This window comes from Drosophila simulans, chromosome 4 (genome assembly GCF_016746395.2).
Source record: "Drosophila simulans strain w501 chromosome 4, Prin_Dsim_3.1, whole genome shotgun sequence".
In the NCBI taxonomy this organism is placed as follows: Eukaryota; Metazoa; Arthropoda; class Insecta; order Diptera; family Drosophilidae; genus Drosophila; species Drosophila simulans.
In genome coordinates, this window is record NC_052524.2 from 729,185 (window position 1) to 745,203 (window position 16,019).

Below are 16,019 nucleotides of genomic sequence, written 5' to 3' on the forward strand. Positions count from 1 at the left end.
TATCGATACACTTTCACGTGAATATCTTCAAACAGGAAGGCCTGATCATACTAGTATCCAACAGAATTAAAGAGGAATTATGTTCATGATGGCATGAAAACCAAAAGATTATACAAAGAAAATAAACGCCAATTTTTGGTCCAAAAGGGGGAAATATACCAGAGCAGAAAATGAAGGCTTTGTTGCTTTGTCGTTTTGGATTTTTCCCGTTGTCCAATAAAGAATGATTTTTTAAGTGTGTTATGATGTGTAAAAAACAAGTGCTCTCGGTGCCTTATAAACATGAATACATATTAAATATATATTGCTCTTCAACAACAGACGAACGGTTTAAAATTACCAATTCCCATAACTTGAGTTAAGGGATCATTTCACAATTGAAACAAAGTTAACTTACTACTTATTTTCACCTCAAAAATCGAGTATATATTTTTTCTTATTGCAAATCTTTGGAAGCCTTGTGTTGATAAAAATATATATTTCATATAATAAGCCACATAAACGGTTAGTACAAAATCAGGAAAAATGCTTGTTCACACTGGCAACGTTAGCAAACCGATAAAAAACTATCTGGTAAAAAATTTGATAGAAGTCTATCATAATGGACCAACTCCAAAGAAATCGAGACAAAAGCCTTTAATATATCGAAAAAAAATGCCACATTATTTAAAAAAAGAAAGGAGTTATTAAAAAAAAAAAAAGAGAGAATGCTATAGTCGAGTTCCCCGGCCCCGAAACTCAGCTAGTGTGAATGCAAACGTGAAATTTCATTAATTTTCACACTTTTAATTCAATATCTATATATTGGGAAATTTAAAAAAAAAATTAAAAATTGTTTCATATAATACCAGTGAACGGTTCGGCGGCTTCAAGGCGTTAGACTGGGTGTGGCAAAAAAGTTTTTAGCAAATCGATAGAATTTTACAGGACTAATAAAATTATTAAGAAATTTCGAAAAATCGTTCAAAAATGTGGGCGTGGCAGTTTCGGGAGGTTTTATGGCGGTAGAGTGAGCGTGGCAACAAGGTTCAACATGCGCTGCGTCTTTGCCTCTGGAATCTGTATGTTGAATCTTATAGCTTTTATAGTTCCCGAGATCTCGACGTTCATACGAACAGACGGACATGGCTGGATAGACTCCGGCTATTAATACTGATCAAGAATATATATACTTTATATAGTCGGAAACGCTTCCTTCTATCTGTTGCATACTTTTCAACGAATCTAGTATACGCTTTTACCAAAGACACTAGAATAACAAGATGCGTAACGGCCATACATTGGTTTGGCACTATGCAGCCACTTTTTTGGTGAAGGCCAAATTTGCTCTCTTTCCGCTCGCTGACGCTGAGTAAGAAATCTAAAAATAGAATATGCTTGCTTTTATGTGAGTAAAAACAAGAGACGAGAACGCGTATATGTGTGCGTGTTGAGCTAGAAGACGATTTTCGGGCCGAAATCAATTATGATCGAAGAAACGAATTTACATATTTGGAGTTGTGGCCAATTTCGTAGCAATATGATATAAAATAATAATAAAAAATTAACGCCCTGACTATTATAATTTTAAAGATTTTTAAATTCGTTTGTTAAAATCGCCGCTCGGATTATATTTCGGTACTTCACTATTGCTATTCTATTGCTTCACTATTGCTTCACTATAGATTTTAGTTGAATATATACTCGGTTATATGCGAAAAGATCAAAAAATCGAGGAGCTCTGCGTATAGTCAACTTTAAGCAAACGGGCTAAGAGAAATTAAAAGGAAAAACCAAAAATTTGGCGCGCTTTTCTTCCACTCAAAAGTGCGCGCTTTTTAAAAATATAAAATTGGAATAGACCATAAAAAAAATTAAACTGAAAGCTGAATATAATGCGCATTTTAAATAATAAAAATTGTTCATTTACATACATCATATTAACTCAAATGACTTAATAAGTATTCTAAATAATTAAAGCAAATACAAAGGAAATTATTGTAATTTGAAACATAAATTTTCCAAAAAGAAGACATTACATTGAGGAATAAATATTTCATAAAAATAATACGTAGTAGAAAATAAAAATTAATAAAATAAATAAAAATATGAAAAGTGTTTATTGCAAAAGTCATATCTGAATACCCGAATGAATACCCTAATGACAAGTATTCTAATATAAAGTCATTTTATAAATTTATTTTGTGATGTAAATAGATTCGGCTATTACTATTTCTAAGCGTTATTTAAATAATAACTAATAATAACGTTAAGGCAATGCAAAACAAGAATTGATAAAAAATAATATAGATTTAAAGTCAACGAACTTCTAAGATGAAGGGCATATTTTGTCAAATTTACAATGCATGATCATACGTGTGCACACATACAGTTGTCTGCTATCACTGTATGCGTAGAAAAGAGCTGTTTGCTGTAGCGCTCTCTGCTCTTTCTCTATCGAACAAAAACTCGAGAGAGCCTGGAGCCACCTCTAGAGCCACGGCCAAAAAATCGCGTGCCAAAAATTTGTATTGCGTTACGCATCTTGTTATTCTAGTGTCTTTGGTGTGGGGTAACTTACCTACATATGAGGCAGCACTTGCACTCGACGAAGAAAAGGCCTTCCGGAGTATTTTCACATCCGACTGGGAACGTGTGCACACATACAGTGTTCGGCTGTCACTCTATGCGTACAAGAGAGCTGCTGGCCAGAGAGCTCCGCTCTCTTGCTTTTAAACAAAAATTCGAGAGAGCCTGAAGACAACAAGCACCAAAAAATTGTGTGCAAACAAATCGCCCGGAGTCCCTATCCCTCTGGACTTTTTCTATTGTACGCATTCTATCCGGAGACGACTCACTTTGCGACCTTTTCTAGGAAGCACGATCTGCCGCCTTCGTGGTGTCGCGCCCTCTTTTGGAAGAAGGCTTACTCAGCACCCATAACTGCACCACTGGTGGATATTTCGGAATCGAAAAGACAGTGGCTACGCTTATTAAGAGACCCTACTTTTGGATCGGGCAAACCGCTGATGTGATGTGTGCAGTGTGCAGTGTCAGAAAAGGACCTACCCGATGCACCGTTAGTCAACTACGGCCCACAGTTCTAGGTGCTCCGTTTAAAAGACTTGCGATTGACATATTGGGTCTTTTGCCTACTACCGTGCTTGGGAACCGCCATATAGCTGTGGTGAAGTGTTACTTCGCCAAATGACCGATGTGTATAACTCTGCCCCACCGAACAGCGGTAACGGTAGCCCGAGCCCTCGTCTACTCGGATTAAGGTCGTAACTTTCTCAACGTGAAAAAGACAATCCGGATGGAATGGTTTAGATCACTGTTGATGATGGGACAAGAACTCCGGCTCCCAAGCTAGCTTGCCCCTGGGCGAACTATCCTCGTACCCATCTCTCTGCTGGACACGATTGGAAAGGTGCAGGGGGACTTTCTCCAAACCGGATTTCGCTATCTCCACGGTCACCAACACTGCTGCCAGAGCCATTGCACGTTCCAAGTGGAAGGGTGGTACGAAGAAGTTTGCCTGGTGGTGAAGATTGACAACTGTACCGCGTTCAACGCGGCTGACTGGGAAAGGACGCTGGATTCACAATGGTGTTCTAAAGCTTGCTCTTCCGGAAAGCACCAAGGCTACGCTGACGGCGTGGCGCTGAAAGTGGTCGCAAAGGAGTTGGCCGAAGCAGCAGCAAATACAGCGATCACGGCTGTCGAAGCATGGCTAGTTGTTGCCGGCCTGGAGTTGGCCTCTAAAAAACGGAAGGTGTCCGTAACTCGAGCAGGAAGCTGGTGGAGGCAGCAAGCATCCAAGTTTTGGGCACCAAAGTGACATTGTAACGCTCGATAAAATACCTTGGAGTCATGCTCGACACGCTCCATTCGTTTCTAGAGGATACTAGAGCATGCCTACCACGTCATCTTCTCATATATCGATAACCGTCTATAAGGGTCGATGGCCTAACGCCATCCCTCCAGTGGGCTTTCGATACTTACCCGGCGGCAAACCTATGTCACCCAAAAATAAGAACATTGTCAGCCCAGAGGCCTGGCACTTCTGGACTTTCTCATTCCCTCTCCTCGGTCTTCTTCGTCGAACTCTCAATCCGGTCACGACGCACTGCGCCGTCTTCCAGGAGCCACGTTCTGCCCGTAGCAAATATAAAAATAAAAAACGTGTTCAATTCAAGTTTTGGCGAGGTGGAGGGCATTGACGGGATCGTGACCAACACACCTCTCTAAAAAAAATTTCGGTGGTCTTTCCGTATCGGCTGATGCAATTCCAAACATGTAATTTCAAATGTATAATGTAGATACATAAGTAAATGGTAAATATAAACAACGAAATATTAGGATAGCATATGGATGATGATCAATAAATTAGAAATTATAAACGAATTAAGAATATTAACACAAAACAAAAAATAAGGCCTTTATTTACAATACCATATACTAAAACTAATTGCAACAGCTCTAAGGCTCCCGATGCTAAAAAAAAAATACATAATGGTGGTGGGCCAATTAAGGCTTACGAAGTTTCCACTGTGTCTGGTCGGATCTGGAATAAATACCAAAAGTTTTCCCAAAAGAAAGCTGTCTTTCATTTACACTGTCGACTGGCTGCAACTCAAATTGAAATTGTTGTAATTCTTAATTTCACCGTGCATCCGCATGAACTCGAAATATTTACTGATTTCTTGATATTTATTCGTCGCCCGGAGAGACTGTTTGAATTTTCATGTGTCAACATCTAGGAAACAATCAGATAACAGCTGAACAGAAAAGTACTGTGTCGATATTAGCCCAATATCATACAAAATGTTAAATTTTTTAAATACTTTGTTGCCTGTTGTTAACATAATTTAATCGATACAAATGTGAAAATAAAAGAAAGTTAAATCAAAAAAACCAAGTTATAATACAATTTTACTTCACTAGTCACTACACTGATTTGTAGTGACCTAACAATTCTGAGGGGTACGGGATCGGGATTGATGGGCTGTCAAGGATTTGGGATTAAGGAAAAAGAAATCATTCATTGAAATTTCAAAAAGATATATTTCGTGTTCTTGTTTAATTGGTTCCAAGCCATTATTCTAGTGTTCTATTACTCGCAGTTAATATACAATTGCTTGAAAAGCAATTTTAAATTTGTATTTAAATTGTGAGCTTTTTGATTCGATTGCATTGTATATGTTAAAAATTAATTAGGTTAGAGTGAAATAATAATTTCAATGTACACTTAGGCATGTTCATCATATACAATACATGTGAATTAGATTTCCTAAATTTGCATTTAGATTGCCAGCATATTATAATACCAGGATTATGAAATAGCGGCTTACGGCCGGAATAGGAATACTATAATGTTATTATAACAACATCGTAATGTGTTTACTAAGTATGCACACAAGCCAATCTTTATGATAAATTTGACAGTATTTATGAAAATCTACAACTAATTAAATATATGTAATATGTATTGATTTAAGTGAATTCTATTAAACTAGATTTGAGTATTTGGACGCATACAAATTTGACATGTACATATTTGTATATTTTGTATTTTTATGAATCGATACTAACTACCTATTTGTTTACGGCTAATCTGGGGTTTGTTATTATGGCTACAGCATTGGTGCGTAAATGGCACAAAAATTGCAAGGTTCCCAAGACCGAATGCCCTGTAAACTATGGATTCACAAATTACTTATATATGTATGTATGTGTATTTATGAACGTTAATGGCACTTGAACTGAAACTTACTTTAAATAATGACTATCCTATTTTTGTGTATTTACAAACAGATATTAATTATATTTTTCATTTATCTTCTGAGAACTGGCACCATTTGCCAGAACTGCCACTATTCCGGAATTGGCTTTGGGGGTAATCACCATCCTAGTCGTCTGGTTCGCGCTGAGATGCTAGTTCCACATCATCGGAAGAAAAACCAGAAGGCGATAAGCTTTCTGGGGGATAGAAGAACTGCTGAGGGGGCGTATGTCCACAGTCATGCCCATGAGCGGTGGAAGCAGCTGAAGATGCCATATCCTGCAAGTGATACACAGCTGCAGCGGCTGCAACCGCCACCTGAGCATTAGAACCTCCGGATCCCTTTGGACAGGAATCTGCGCAGAGACTTCCTGAGCCCCCACTGACCCCGCCTGTGCGACACCATAGCTGTCTCATCTCAGCCCTCCGGTTTCGCATCAGGACCTTATATTCGGAAATACGCATCTTTTTACCATCCACAATACAGGTGCGCTTGGGTCGAGGTCTATAGCGGTAGTCCGGATGCTGCTCCATGTGGAGCTTTGAGAGCCTTGACTGCTCTTCGTAATATGGCTGTTTGTCGGCATTGGACATAGCTTTCCAACGAGCACCAAGAATTTTTGATATATTCGAATTATGCATGTCCGGGCAAGCCTTGAGTATCTTTCTTCGCTCATCTTTTGCCCACACCATGAACGCATTCATTGGCCTCTTTATGTGTGGCTTGCTGTGCACGTGGCCGTGGTTGCTTCCGTGTCCATGACCATTTCCTTGTCTCAGTGGCTGCGATGAGGGCGATGCAGGTACAGGGCCTAGTTGACCTGAGTTCAAACTTTCTGGGTCCAACGCAGCCGATCGTTCTGAATTCGTACCACAACTATTTACTGAGTCACGACTCACTCGCGTTGCCCGCGATCCTCCAGAACATACAACAGATGAGTTCCACACTCTCCCCTAGAACAAATTAAAGAAGTCCGCGTTAATAACCTAGAAAGTAAATTCGTTTTCAAAAGAAACAAGACCAAGTGCTGTTTTAGAAAGAGTGCGGTCGACATTACGTTATATAGATACCACTTGTGCAAGCAAGATTAAGATAGGCAAGAGGGACTACAACCAAATATTATTATCAAGAAAATGGTTTGCATTTTGCTTAGCAAGATAATTTACCTTCACAAAGACGTGCTATTAAATAAAATAAATTAAACCGATTTAAAAAAAAATCTACAAAATTAATTTTACTTACATGACTTTTTAGAAGGGGCGACTCTATCTCCGCATAATGTGGTTGCCCCTGGTGCCAACTGAGGGGAGGACTGGACACAACAGGAGTAAGACTTTCGCTGTGATCCCTTTGAGAAGAGCTGTTCGGCGATGAACTTGGTGATCCCTTTGGCTTGCTGAGATTAAGTGGAGCATCCATTTCCGAGTCTTGGGCTTCAGAGGGACTCGCAATGCTGTGATTGTCTGTCGGGGATGGTGGAAAGTTTTTGGAATAATCAGCTATCCGACCATGTGGAGATTCCGGAGGTGTGTTATGGCTGTATGAGAGGATTTCGTAAGGTGGATTCTCGTATGTTGGGGACTCCGGCCTTGACATGCAGGACCCCCCATTGCCGTCCCTTCTCATTTCTCCGATTTCCATTTGGGGATTAGAATCTGTGTTCAGTAGCTCATTACCTCTGGTGGCTAAACCGACTATATTAGTGTTGTTCGAATAATGGCTGCTGTTTTTGTTATTGTTGGCAGCTGCTACTGCTGCAGCCGCCAGAGCTGCTTGAATGTGCGCAGCTGCCACAGCCGCAGTGGACCACATAGGAGCTAGTGCCATTTTGTGTGTGCTGAATGGCTCACTTTGCGGGTGACTGTGATGATGAGTTGGGACAGATTGGGGATTCTCATGACCGGGAATGAGCTGCAGGAGCTGTTGGGGAGGCATTGGGGGCTGTAGGAAGGCCGGAAGGAATGGCATCAAGTTTCCGGAAGATACGGAAACTGCCTGTTGATTCTGATGTTGGGGGTTCGCTGCAGCAAAGCAACCTGCCCCGAACTGGTTGCTCAGATGATTGTGCAATTCCTTAAGGCAGCTTTCGTGCTGCAGTCTCTGCACGTTCTGAAGTTGTTGTTGCTGTTGAGCACTCGCATCAATGTCGGTCATGCTATCGTAATGGACCTGAAAAAAGACAACAAAAGCTTCATAAACTCAAAAATGTCTGAAGATATCATTTGACCGTCCATAAAACCAAAAAAAATCGTCTAACTTTGTCGTCGTACTTTGCAAACAAAGTGAATGAGACATTTGCAATCCACATTTTTATACCCGTAACTCGTATAGGAAGTTAATATACTAGATTCGTAGAAAAGTATGTAACAGGTATAAGAAATAGATTCCACCCTTGAAGTATACATATTCTTGATCTAGATCAATAGCCGAGTCGATCTAGCCATGTCAGTCCGTCTGTCTTTCCGTCCGTATGAACCTTTAGATCTTGGCAACTTAAAGCTAGAAGTTAGATTATTACTCGGACTCAGGAACTATATAAGCTAGTAGGTTAAGACAGGACATACAGCTCAAGTTTGTTTCCAAATGAATCAATGGAATCATTTGCAGCATTTACCGGACTTATATCCCTACACAATACATTATAAAAGTTGTGGGGTCGAATCTTCCAAATCTGATAAGCAAATTTTTATTAATTTACTTCGAATGTTTTATTCTGATTTTTTTTACATGTTGAAATTAAATATATCATTTCGATACTTCAGAGTACTATACAACAATTATACTAGATTACTACCCAGCAATGCATACAATATGTATAGAATCTTATTTTTTTTAGAATTTTTATTACGACTTATAAAAAATGTACGATTGAAAAAATACTCTGTGGCATAAAATTTATAAAGTCGTATATACTTTCTAAAGATAAGGTTAATAAGTATCTATTTAAGAAATTATTATAAACTTGAAAGTATAGAATTCATGTAGAAATAGTATACATGCCAAAATGAATGATATGAGAAAAAGAAAAATAATTTTGAGAAGTTATACCCAGCCGAAAGCCACTGCAGCTTTTAGCTTAGTTTAAGCATGTCTGGTCTTTTCGAGACCTCGGACATAATTATTCAGCATCTGATTCTCCAATTTTGATTCAGAGATACAAGTTTTCAATTTGAAAAGTCTTCTTCCTTTATAATCTTCTAAACGGGGAATCGAAATTGATTATTCTAGCTTATCATTTTGGTTTTGCTGAAGATCCCACAAGACGTCTTCCTGAAAAATTCCTTAATCTGAAAGTCAAAGGAAAGGAAAGGAATGTGCTTTCTCATTGTAAGCATTGGGAGCCACAGCTACGACTATCGGCTAGTCCGGGTAGGACAGGGCCAAGGCTGTTGCATGCGGCAATAATCCTCAAGGCATTCAGACATTTTTCGGGAGTTCCGAGCCATGCCAACTTATCAACAAGAAGACAATTAACAATTTTATTTGCCTATCTTTGATTAAAATTAGATTCTTCGCCGTATGACATTTGAGGTAATCTTTTGTAAACTGCGCACACTATATACCCGTTACTCGTGTAGTAAATTGGTTTTCTAAAGTACATTTTGATCAGGATTACTAGCCGAGTCGAATTATGCATGTCCTCCTGTGTGTCTGCATGTCTGATTGACCGTCCATGTGTACGTTAAAATATCGGGAACAAAGAAAACTAGAAAACTAAGGTAAGATTAAGCGTGCAGATTCTAGAGAAGCAGACGCAGTTTGTTTTCGAACGTTGCCTCAGAAATCGCTCAAAATTGCCACACCCACACTTTCGAAAAATGTTTTTTTGTCTTATAATTTATCACTTCTCTAGCCAATTTCTAACGGTATGCCAAAAACACTTTGTATACGCCTCTCCTTACACCTACAAAACGCCCATACTTTTGAAACATTTTTAAATTTTATTTCCCAGTATCTATCGATACCCCAGAAAAATTATGAAATTTTTCGTTCGCTCTCCCTTTAGCTGAGTAACGGGTATCTTAAGTCTGAGAACTCGACTGCAACACTGTCTGTGGTTTTAATTTTTATTAATATGCCAAACACATTTTTCCGCTCTAACGTCTACAAACCAGAAAAAACTGTTACGCCCTCACTTTAAAAATAAAATTTTTTTTTTTTGGCAAAAAAATGAATCTTATTGAATAAAAAAGTAAATAAATCTACAACCTTTTTAAGGGATTGGTAATGGAACACACTATTAATATTTGAACAAAATAATATTAATATTGAACATAAAATATAAACATATCTCATTAACCACTTTTAAAAATTGAAAATTTGCTCCGAATATTTATTTTTTATTTATCACGATTAGTTTGTGGGGCTTTTTATTTCACTTGCACAAACCAAACCTGTGTTAGTTTAATGTTTTTTTCTTGCTTTGGACTCTCACACACTAGCCATGGGCTTTCGTTTATTTATGAAATGGTTCACCTCGCGCACCCTCAGAAGTTGTGCCATAACAGCAGTCAATCCAATCGAGCTGTTAAAAATTTAAATAGGGAGGATGGTCAGAAACGTCTGCGCCTGATTGGCTAGGGCAATGCGACACAATGGCAAATCGGAGTGTGACCCGTATCACTATCGGTATCAGTACCCGTAAACGTCACTGCAAAGCAACACTGTCCCTCCACCGCCACCGACCACATATTTTTTGTTCGGTGTTCGTTGCTTAGTGCTCAGCTCTGCGGGCAGCGTTTGGTATACATACGCTGTTAAATCAGGCAGAGGGTATCCGAGCAACTGTTCTGCTCTGACCCTCGGGCCTTTAGCTTCCGAATCAACTTGCCGTTCTTTGCGCACTTAGGGTAGCCCTCGTCGTCGCAGACGCCTTGGCATCTACTTCTCCGGTCGAGCCATCGCGGGAAACTGACGACGCTGGAACATCCGACTACAGCTGAGGATGCTGATGTGATGTCAGAGCATTACTCTTCGAGACGCTTAGAAATCAGCAGCTGCGCATAGTGGGTGCATTGATATATAAATGGTCTTATATTGAAAATTGAAAAAATGCATTACAGGAAATTAAGTTTCGCATTGCGACACATTTTCAATCGAAGCTTAGGCATTAACCAAATATGTAAGAATTTTTTTGGACACTAGCATTGGGGCTGGCTGATACATTTAAACCCGCACCAACAACATAGGAAGTTAATATTTTACGACCGATCTGCAATAATTATATTATCTATTACACAAAAATATAAAGATTAACTACATCTTGATTTTAGTCCGAGAGCGACATCTTCCTCACTTTGTTCGGCAGTTCCGCCCACTGTGCAGCTTACAGTTTACTCTTTATGCGCTCTTCGCATCTCTTTATGCTGCTATTCGCTTTCCATAAGCACTCCCCCATTTAGGTCACGAAACAGCTCGCCGAGTGGTTGGCTGGGGATCGACGTAAATGTGTGTGGGCGTGGATTCAATTGTTCTGCACATACATATTGTTGCACGAATTACGAGAATTGTCTCTTTCGCTCCTTGTATTTAAAGCCACGGTTTTCTATCTCTCTCACTCAATCGGCCCCAGCCCCCTTCCCCATAGAACAGCTTTTGTCTCTGTCTAGCCTGTACGCGAGTATGCTTAACTCAGCCGAGTGAATACATGAGTGCCAAGAAACAAAAACCTTTTTGTTTCTACTCGACTCCAAAATCGATAGAAAGAAAGCCAAGGAGGGCATTGTCCAACAAAATCGTACCTATGTACAATCAAGCTCCGCCCCTTTTCGTGCAGCGACGTCACGAGTAGTGGTGGTTACTGCTCCGCTTGTCTCAGCCAATTGTCTCGTCAATTATTTGCTATTGTACTGCAGTATTGCGTTTCGGTTGGTGGACGAATAGCGGGAAGCTGGTATATTTATAAGCAACACATGGACTCGCCCTGGCAACTCGTACATGTGAGTGATTATTTACCTGCCCTTTAGCCTTTAAATTTTGGCCATGTACGCATGGGCGTAGCCAGGAAACTCTCTATGGCCAGTTTTAGCACAAAGAATATTTTGTAGAAAAAATATACAACATGTATGTATGTATTTTTGGAAGAAAATAGGAAATGACGCCGTCAACGTCCCCACAGTTAGACAACAGATCAATCGCCATTCAAGTCGATACAGCGATCGGCTTCACGCTCACACCAACCACAAATCGGCTTCACTGGCTAATACGACGACCAGGCGAAGACTGAAGAGGCGACATCCAGGAGACCTTTAGACAAGGGGGAGGCAAAGAACGCGAGTGCTTCAAAACTAGCGAAAACTATTCTGATCGAACTTATTATTCAAATTTATAATTAATCTTTGCTGTTATGTTTTAATGTTATTTTCATTGCCTCTGTTAGTTCCTACGTTTTAAAGCCATTCAATTGCTTGCTTAACGTAAAATAATGTTTATATTATATACAAAAAAATTAAAATACCAGGAAATGACTTAACTCGTCAATAAATTGATTTTGAGCCATGAATGTAATGGCTGCATTTGTACACGCATTATTGTTGGTCTTTTATAACAAAACAAATAGCAAGTGAAACCCGAGTTCCTCGACTGTCAGACAGCCGCTATTATGAGATAGTAAATGATAAATATTGGCCAGTAAATTAATAAGATAAAAAACCACATTGGTAAACCTGATCAAGAATATGTTTAGGTATCTGTGAATCACTGTGATTACTAAAAGTACACATAGACATGAATTACACCAATTACCCCAGGACTTTGATACCATATAATTCAGAAGAAAAATCGCCATTTCTAAATGCTATCAATGATTCTTGAACAAATTTGTAAAAATACAATAAACAAACACAAGAGAGAATGCTATTGTCGAGTTCCCAGGCTATCAGATACTCGTTACTCAGCTAGTGAAAGTGAGAGCACGAAATTTTATGAAATTTTCGGTAAATATTGGGGAATAAAATAAGAACAAGAGGGAATGCCATAGTCAAGTTCCCAGACTATCAGATTGAAGAATAAAATGAGAAACAATGGAAACAACCATATGGGTCAACAAACTTGTATCTATGTCTCTGGAAGCTTTATGCCTTATCTCAACCTTTTAGCTATCATAGTTCGTGAAATCTCGACGTTCATACGGACGGATAGACAGACAGGGCGAGATTGGCTATTGATCCTGATCAGGAATATATATAAAATATATACATACCTCTGAATGAGGTAAAAACTACAGAAGATCACACATTTAGCACACAAAATCACTAGTATATTATTTGGTGAAGAATGATGACTTTGCATTTGCTAAATAAATACACCTCTTGGACACCAAGTACTTCGTTTTATTAATTTTAAAAGATATATGAATAAAACACATAATTTAATTTTGTTGCTTTCTAGACAAATAGGGAAATAGGGAACAGCTGCCAAATGATATGTTTTAAACTTCTATGGCATCTGAACCGGTAAAGTTTTCAACTTCAACTATATATTAGGTCCAAATTCCAAGCATGCTTTCTGGAAATAATTGGGATAATATCATAACTGTTAATTAACCCTAACAAAACAGTAACAGGTGACAGTTATAGTGACCACCCAGATTTATAAGAAGTCAAAGAAGCCCCGACCGAATCATTAGATGCGTAACAGGCTTGACTATATGACCTTAAGCATTCCTGAATATATACTTCTCTATGAAAGACTTTAAGGAGTTCAGTACGGGGTGATATTGTTTGGTGGTAAACAAAAAATTTTAACAACAAGTCCCATCCCCAAAATCCACTTCCTCATTTACCCACGGAACTGTTCCGATGAGCTGGGCTAGAAGTATATACTTGAGAGCTTGACAATGTGTCGAGTTCGTTTCGCGGCGTTAATGAGGTACCGGTGTCCGGGTGTGCGGGTTTTTCTAGAATGGAAGCCAGAGTGTTCACATTCATATTGTTGGTGCAGATTGGAGGGCCTGGGGCCTCAAAACTCTTGCTGCTTTAATTAAAGCAGATACTTATCCTTATTTTATTTTGTGTAACTAGTGTGTGGACAATCTCGAATTGCAAAAACCCACCACCTTATGTTCCGAACTGCAAGCGAAAATTGAAAACATCAATTTGGATATATTATCAAACAAACACTCATCAATTAATTATTCGGCATTAAGTCGAACAGCCTTTGTATTCCTGAATTTTTGGGGCACAACAAAGACTTCTGTAATACCAAAACAATAAATAAGATTAAACAAAACGGAATATACAAATGAAGTACAATTTAATAATGAAAATAAACAAATAAATAAATAAGTCTGACCATGGTGGGTGGTTGTCAATAAAGGAAGCGGATGCGCCTGGCCAGGGGTATTTGAAACTGACTGACGCTGAATGTCAAAGTAAACGAATCGAATAAATAAGTAAAGACAACATACGCCCAAACATCAACAATAAAACCGTAGCTACATATACACAACAGCTCAAAACGAAACGGAACGCAAACAAAATAAAATAACGGAATAAAACAATCAGGAAATTGTCCTTTGATCTTTTTCCACCGACCCACCTTCAACCCATCCCTATAAAAGCGTAATTTTCGAATGGCTCATAGATGCTTTTGAAGGCAATGTCAAAAGTAACGAGATAGACAAATGAAATCGCAAACACAAATTGCTTAAGTTAGTTTCAATTATGGTTCTGTTGAAAGTTAAACAAGAATTTTCCTTAACCAGAAATGTTAGTTTTATAAGCTGGGTTGTCTTATGGTGTGTTTCTAAAAAATGGATATACAAAACTAAGTTAATATATGTATATTTTAAGTAGCTATCTGTAGACAAAAAACGTTTAACTAGACGAGTGGTTCTAGCCACGTGCGTCCGAATGCAGGCTGTAATCACGAAACTGGCCAAAGCGTTCGATTGTTATTCAATTATCTGTATCCCCAACATTGCCACGCCCAAAACTTTTACGCACACTTTTTTAAAATAGTTCATTTTTTATTTTACTATTTTCTTTTCTGATTTCTATCGTAATATCAACACAATGGCGATATATATGCGTTATTTTATATGCCATATTCGACTTCCCCGACTATCGTAATTTCATAATTTTTCAGGGATATCGATTAGGTATTGCTGAATAAAATGAGAAAAAATTTAAAAATGGTTCAAAAGTGTGTGTGCGGCAGTTTTTGGCTGTTTGTTTGCTAAAGAGTGTGCGTGTGCATGAACCAATAAACATGCGCTGCGTCTATGTCTCTGGAAACTGCATACTAAATCTCAAGTTTCTAGCTTTTATAGTTCCTGAAATCTCGACGTTCAAACGGACGAGCGGCAGAGAGCCGAACGGACTCGGCTATTGATCCTGATGAAGAATATGAATACTTGATATGCTCGGAAACGCTTCCTTTTGCCCGTTTGCTACTTTTCAACGAATCTAGCTTACCCTTTTATTTTACGAGTAACTGGTATAAAAACTATAATCTTTGAAAGGTGTAGCCGTGACCGATTTTGGCGTTTTGAGGACGTTGGAGTGATGTAGTAGTCATTTAAAATAAATTTTGTCTACATTTAAAAAATATGTATGCTTAATCTAAATTTTCTACAGTATATTACAGTACCCCAGGTCGACGCGCCTAGTGATCCATGGGAAGAATATTTATGAAGACTATCAGTTGCGTAAACACTTATTCACTAACCTAATATTCCCTAGTATATACCCTAAGGGTATAGAAATCAAAAGAATAATTAAACGTGTTAGCGTGATAGTTTTCAGCGATTTGTGGTTCTTCTTCATAAGGTTAAGGAAGGAAAAGCGTCCTTTTCTCAGTTGCGAACTTAAATTCTAACACTTTTTATCAGGGTATTAAAATGTGACTTTGTCCCATCTATTCAGGATCAGTTTCTGCATACATTTTAAAAAAATATTGTGTACCCTTGCGCCGGAAAAATATACGTACATATGAAAGTACCATATATATATGGTAACATAAACTTCACTTATGCATGTTCAAATGTTGCTTGTGCTTGGATGTGTGTTTATATCATTCGGCGTCCTTCGGCGTATTCCCTTATACATATCTCAAAGTTGCGACAAACTTCTCAATATTCTAGCGGGGATGTACTTTTCTTTTATTTTCGTTATTTATTCATCATTGTGGGGAAGGCGTCAGCAATAATAAAAACACAAAAGGATTGTCTGACGCAACTTGGGTCTTAAAAACACCAGTGACAGAAAATGCGTATTTACCCCTTTCAGATGTTGACTAGACCATATACCACTG

At 38.5% G+C, this 16,019-nt stretch overlaps 1 protein-coding gene across 5 annotated transcripts in view; it reads right to left on the reverse strand.

Moving 5' to 3' along the window:
* Positions 1-5,026: 5,026 nt before the first annotated feature.
* The window catches only part of LOC6724728 (transcription factor SOX-5), a 34,602-nt gene continuing 23,609 nt past the window's right edge, over positions 5,027-16,019 (reverse strand). For 2 of the 5 annotated variants that reach the window (XM_016180567.3, XM_039296194.2), the window contains 2 exons: positions 7,008-7,934; positions 5,027-6,718 (listed from right to left, as the gene is read on the reverse strand). In XM_016180567.3, coding sequence (XP_016037363.1) covers positions 5,891-6,718; positions 7,008-7,934 — 1,755 coding nt within the window. In that variant the 3' untranslated portion in view covers positions 5,027-5,890. Of the gene's footprint in view, positions 6,719-7,007; positions 7,935-10,159; positions 10,178-10,518; positions 10,710-16,019 lie in introns of those variants that run through there. The other 3 variants (XM_016180568.2, XM_016180569.2, XM_016180570.3) reach the window with 3 other exon arrangements.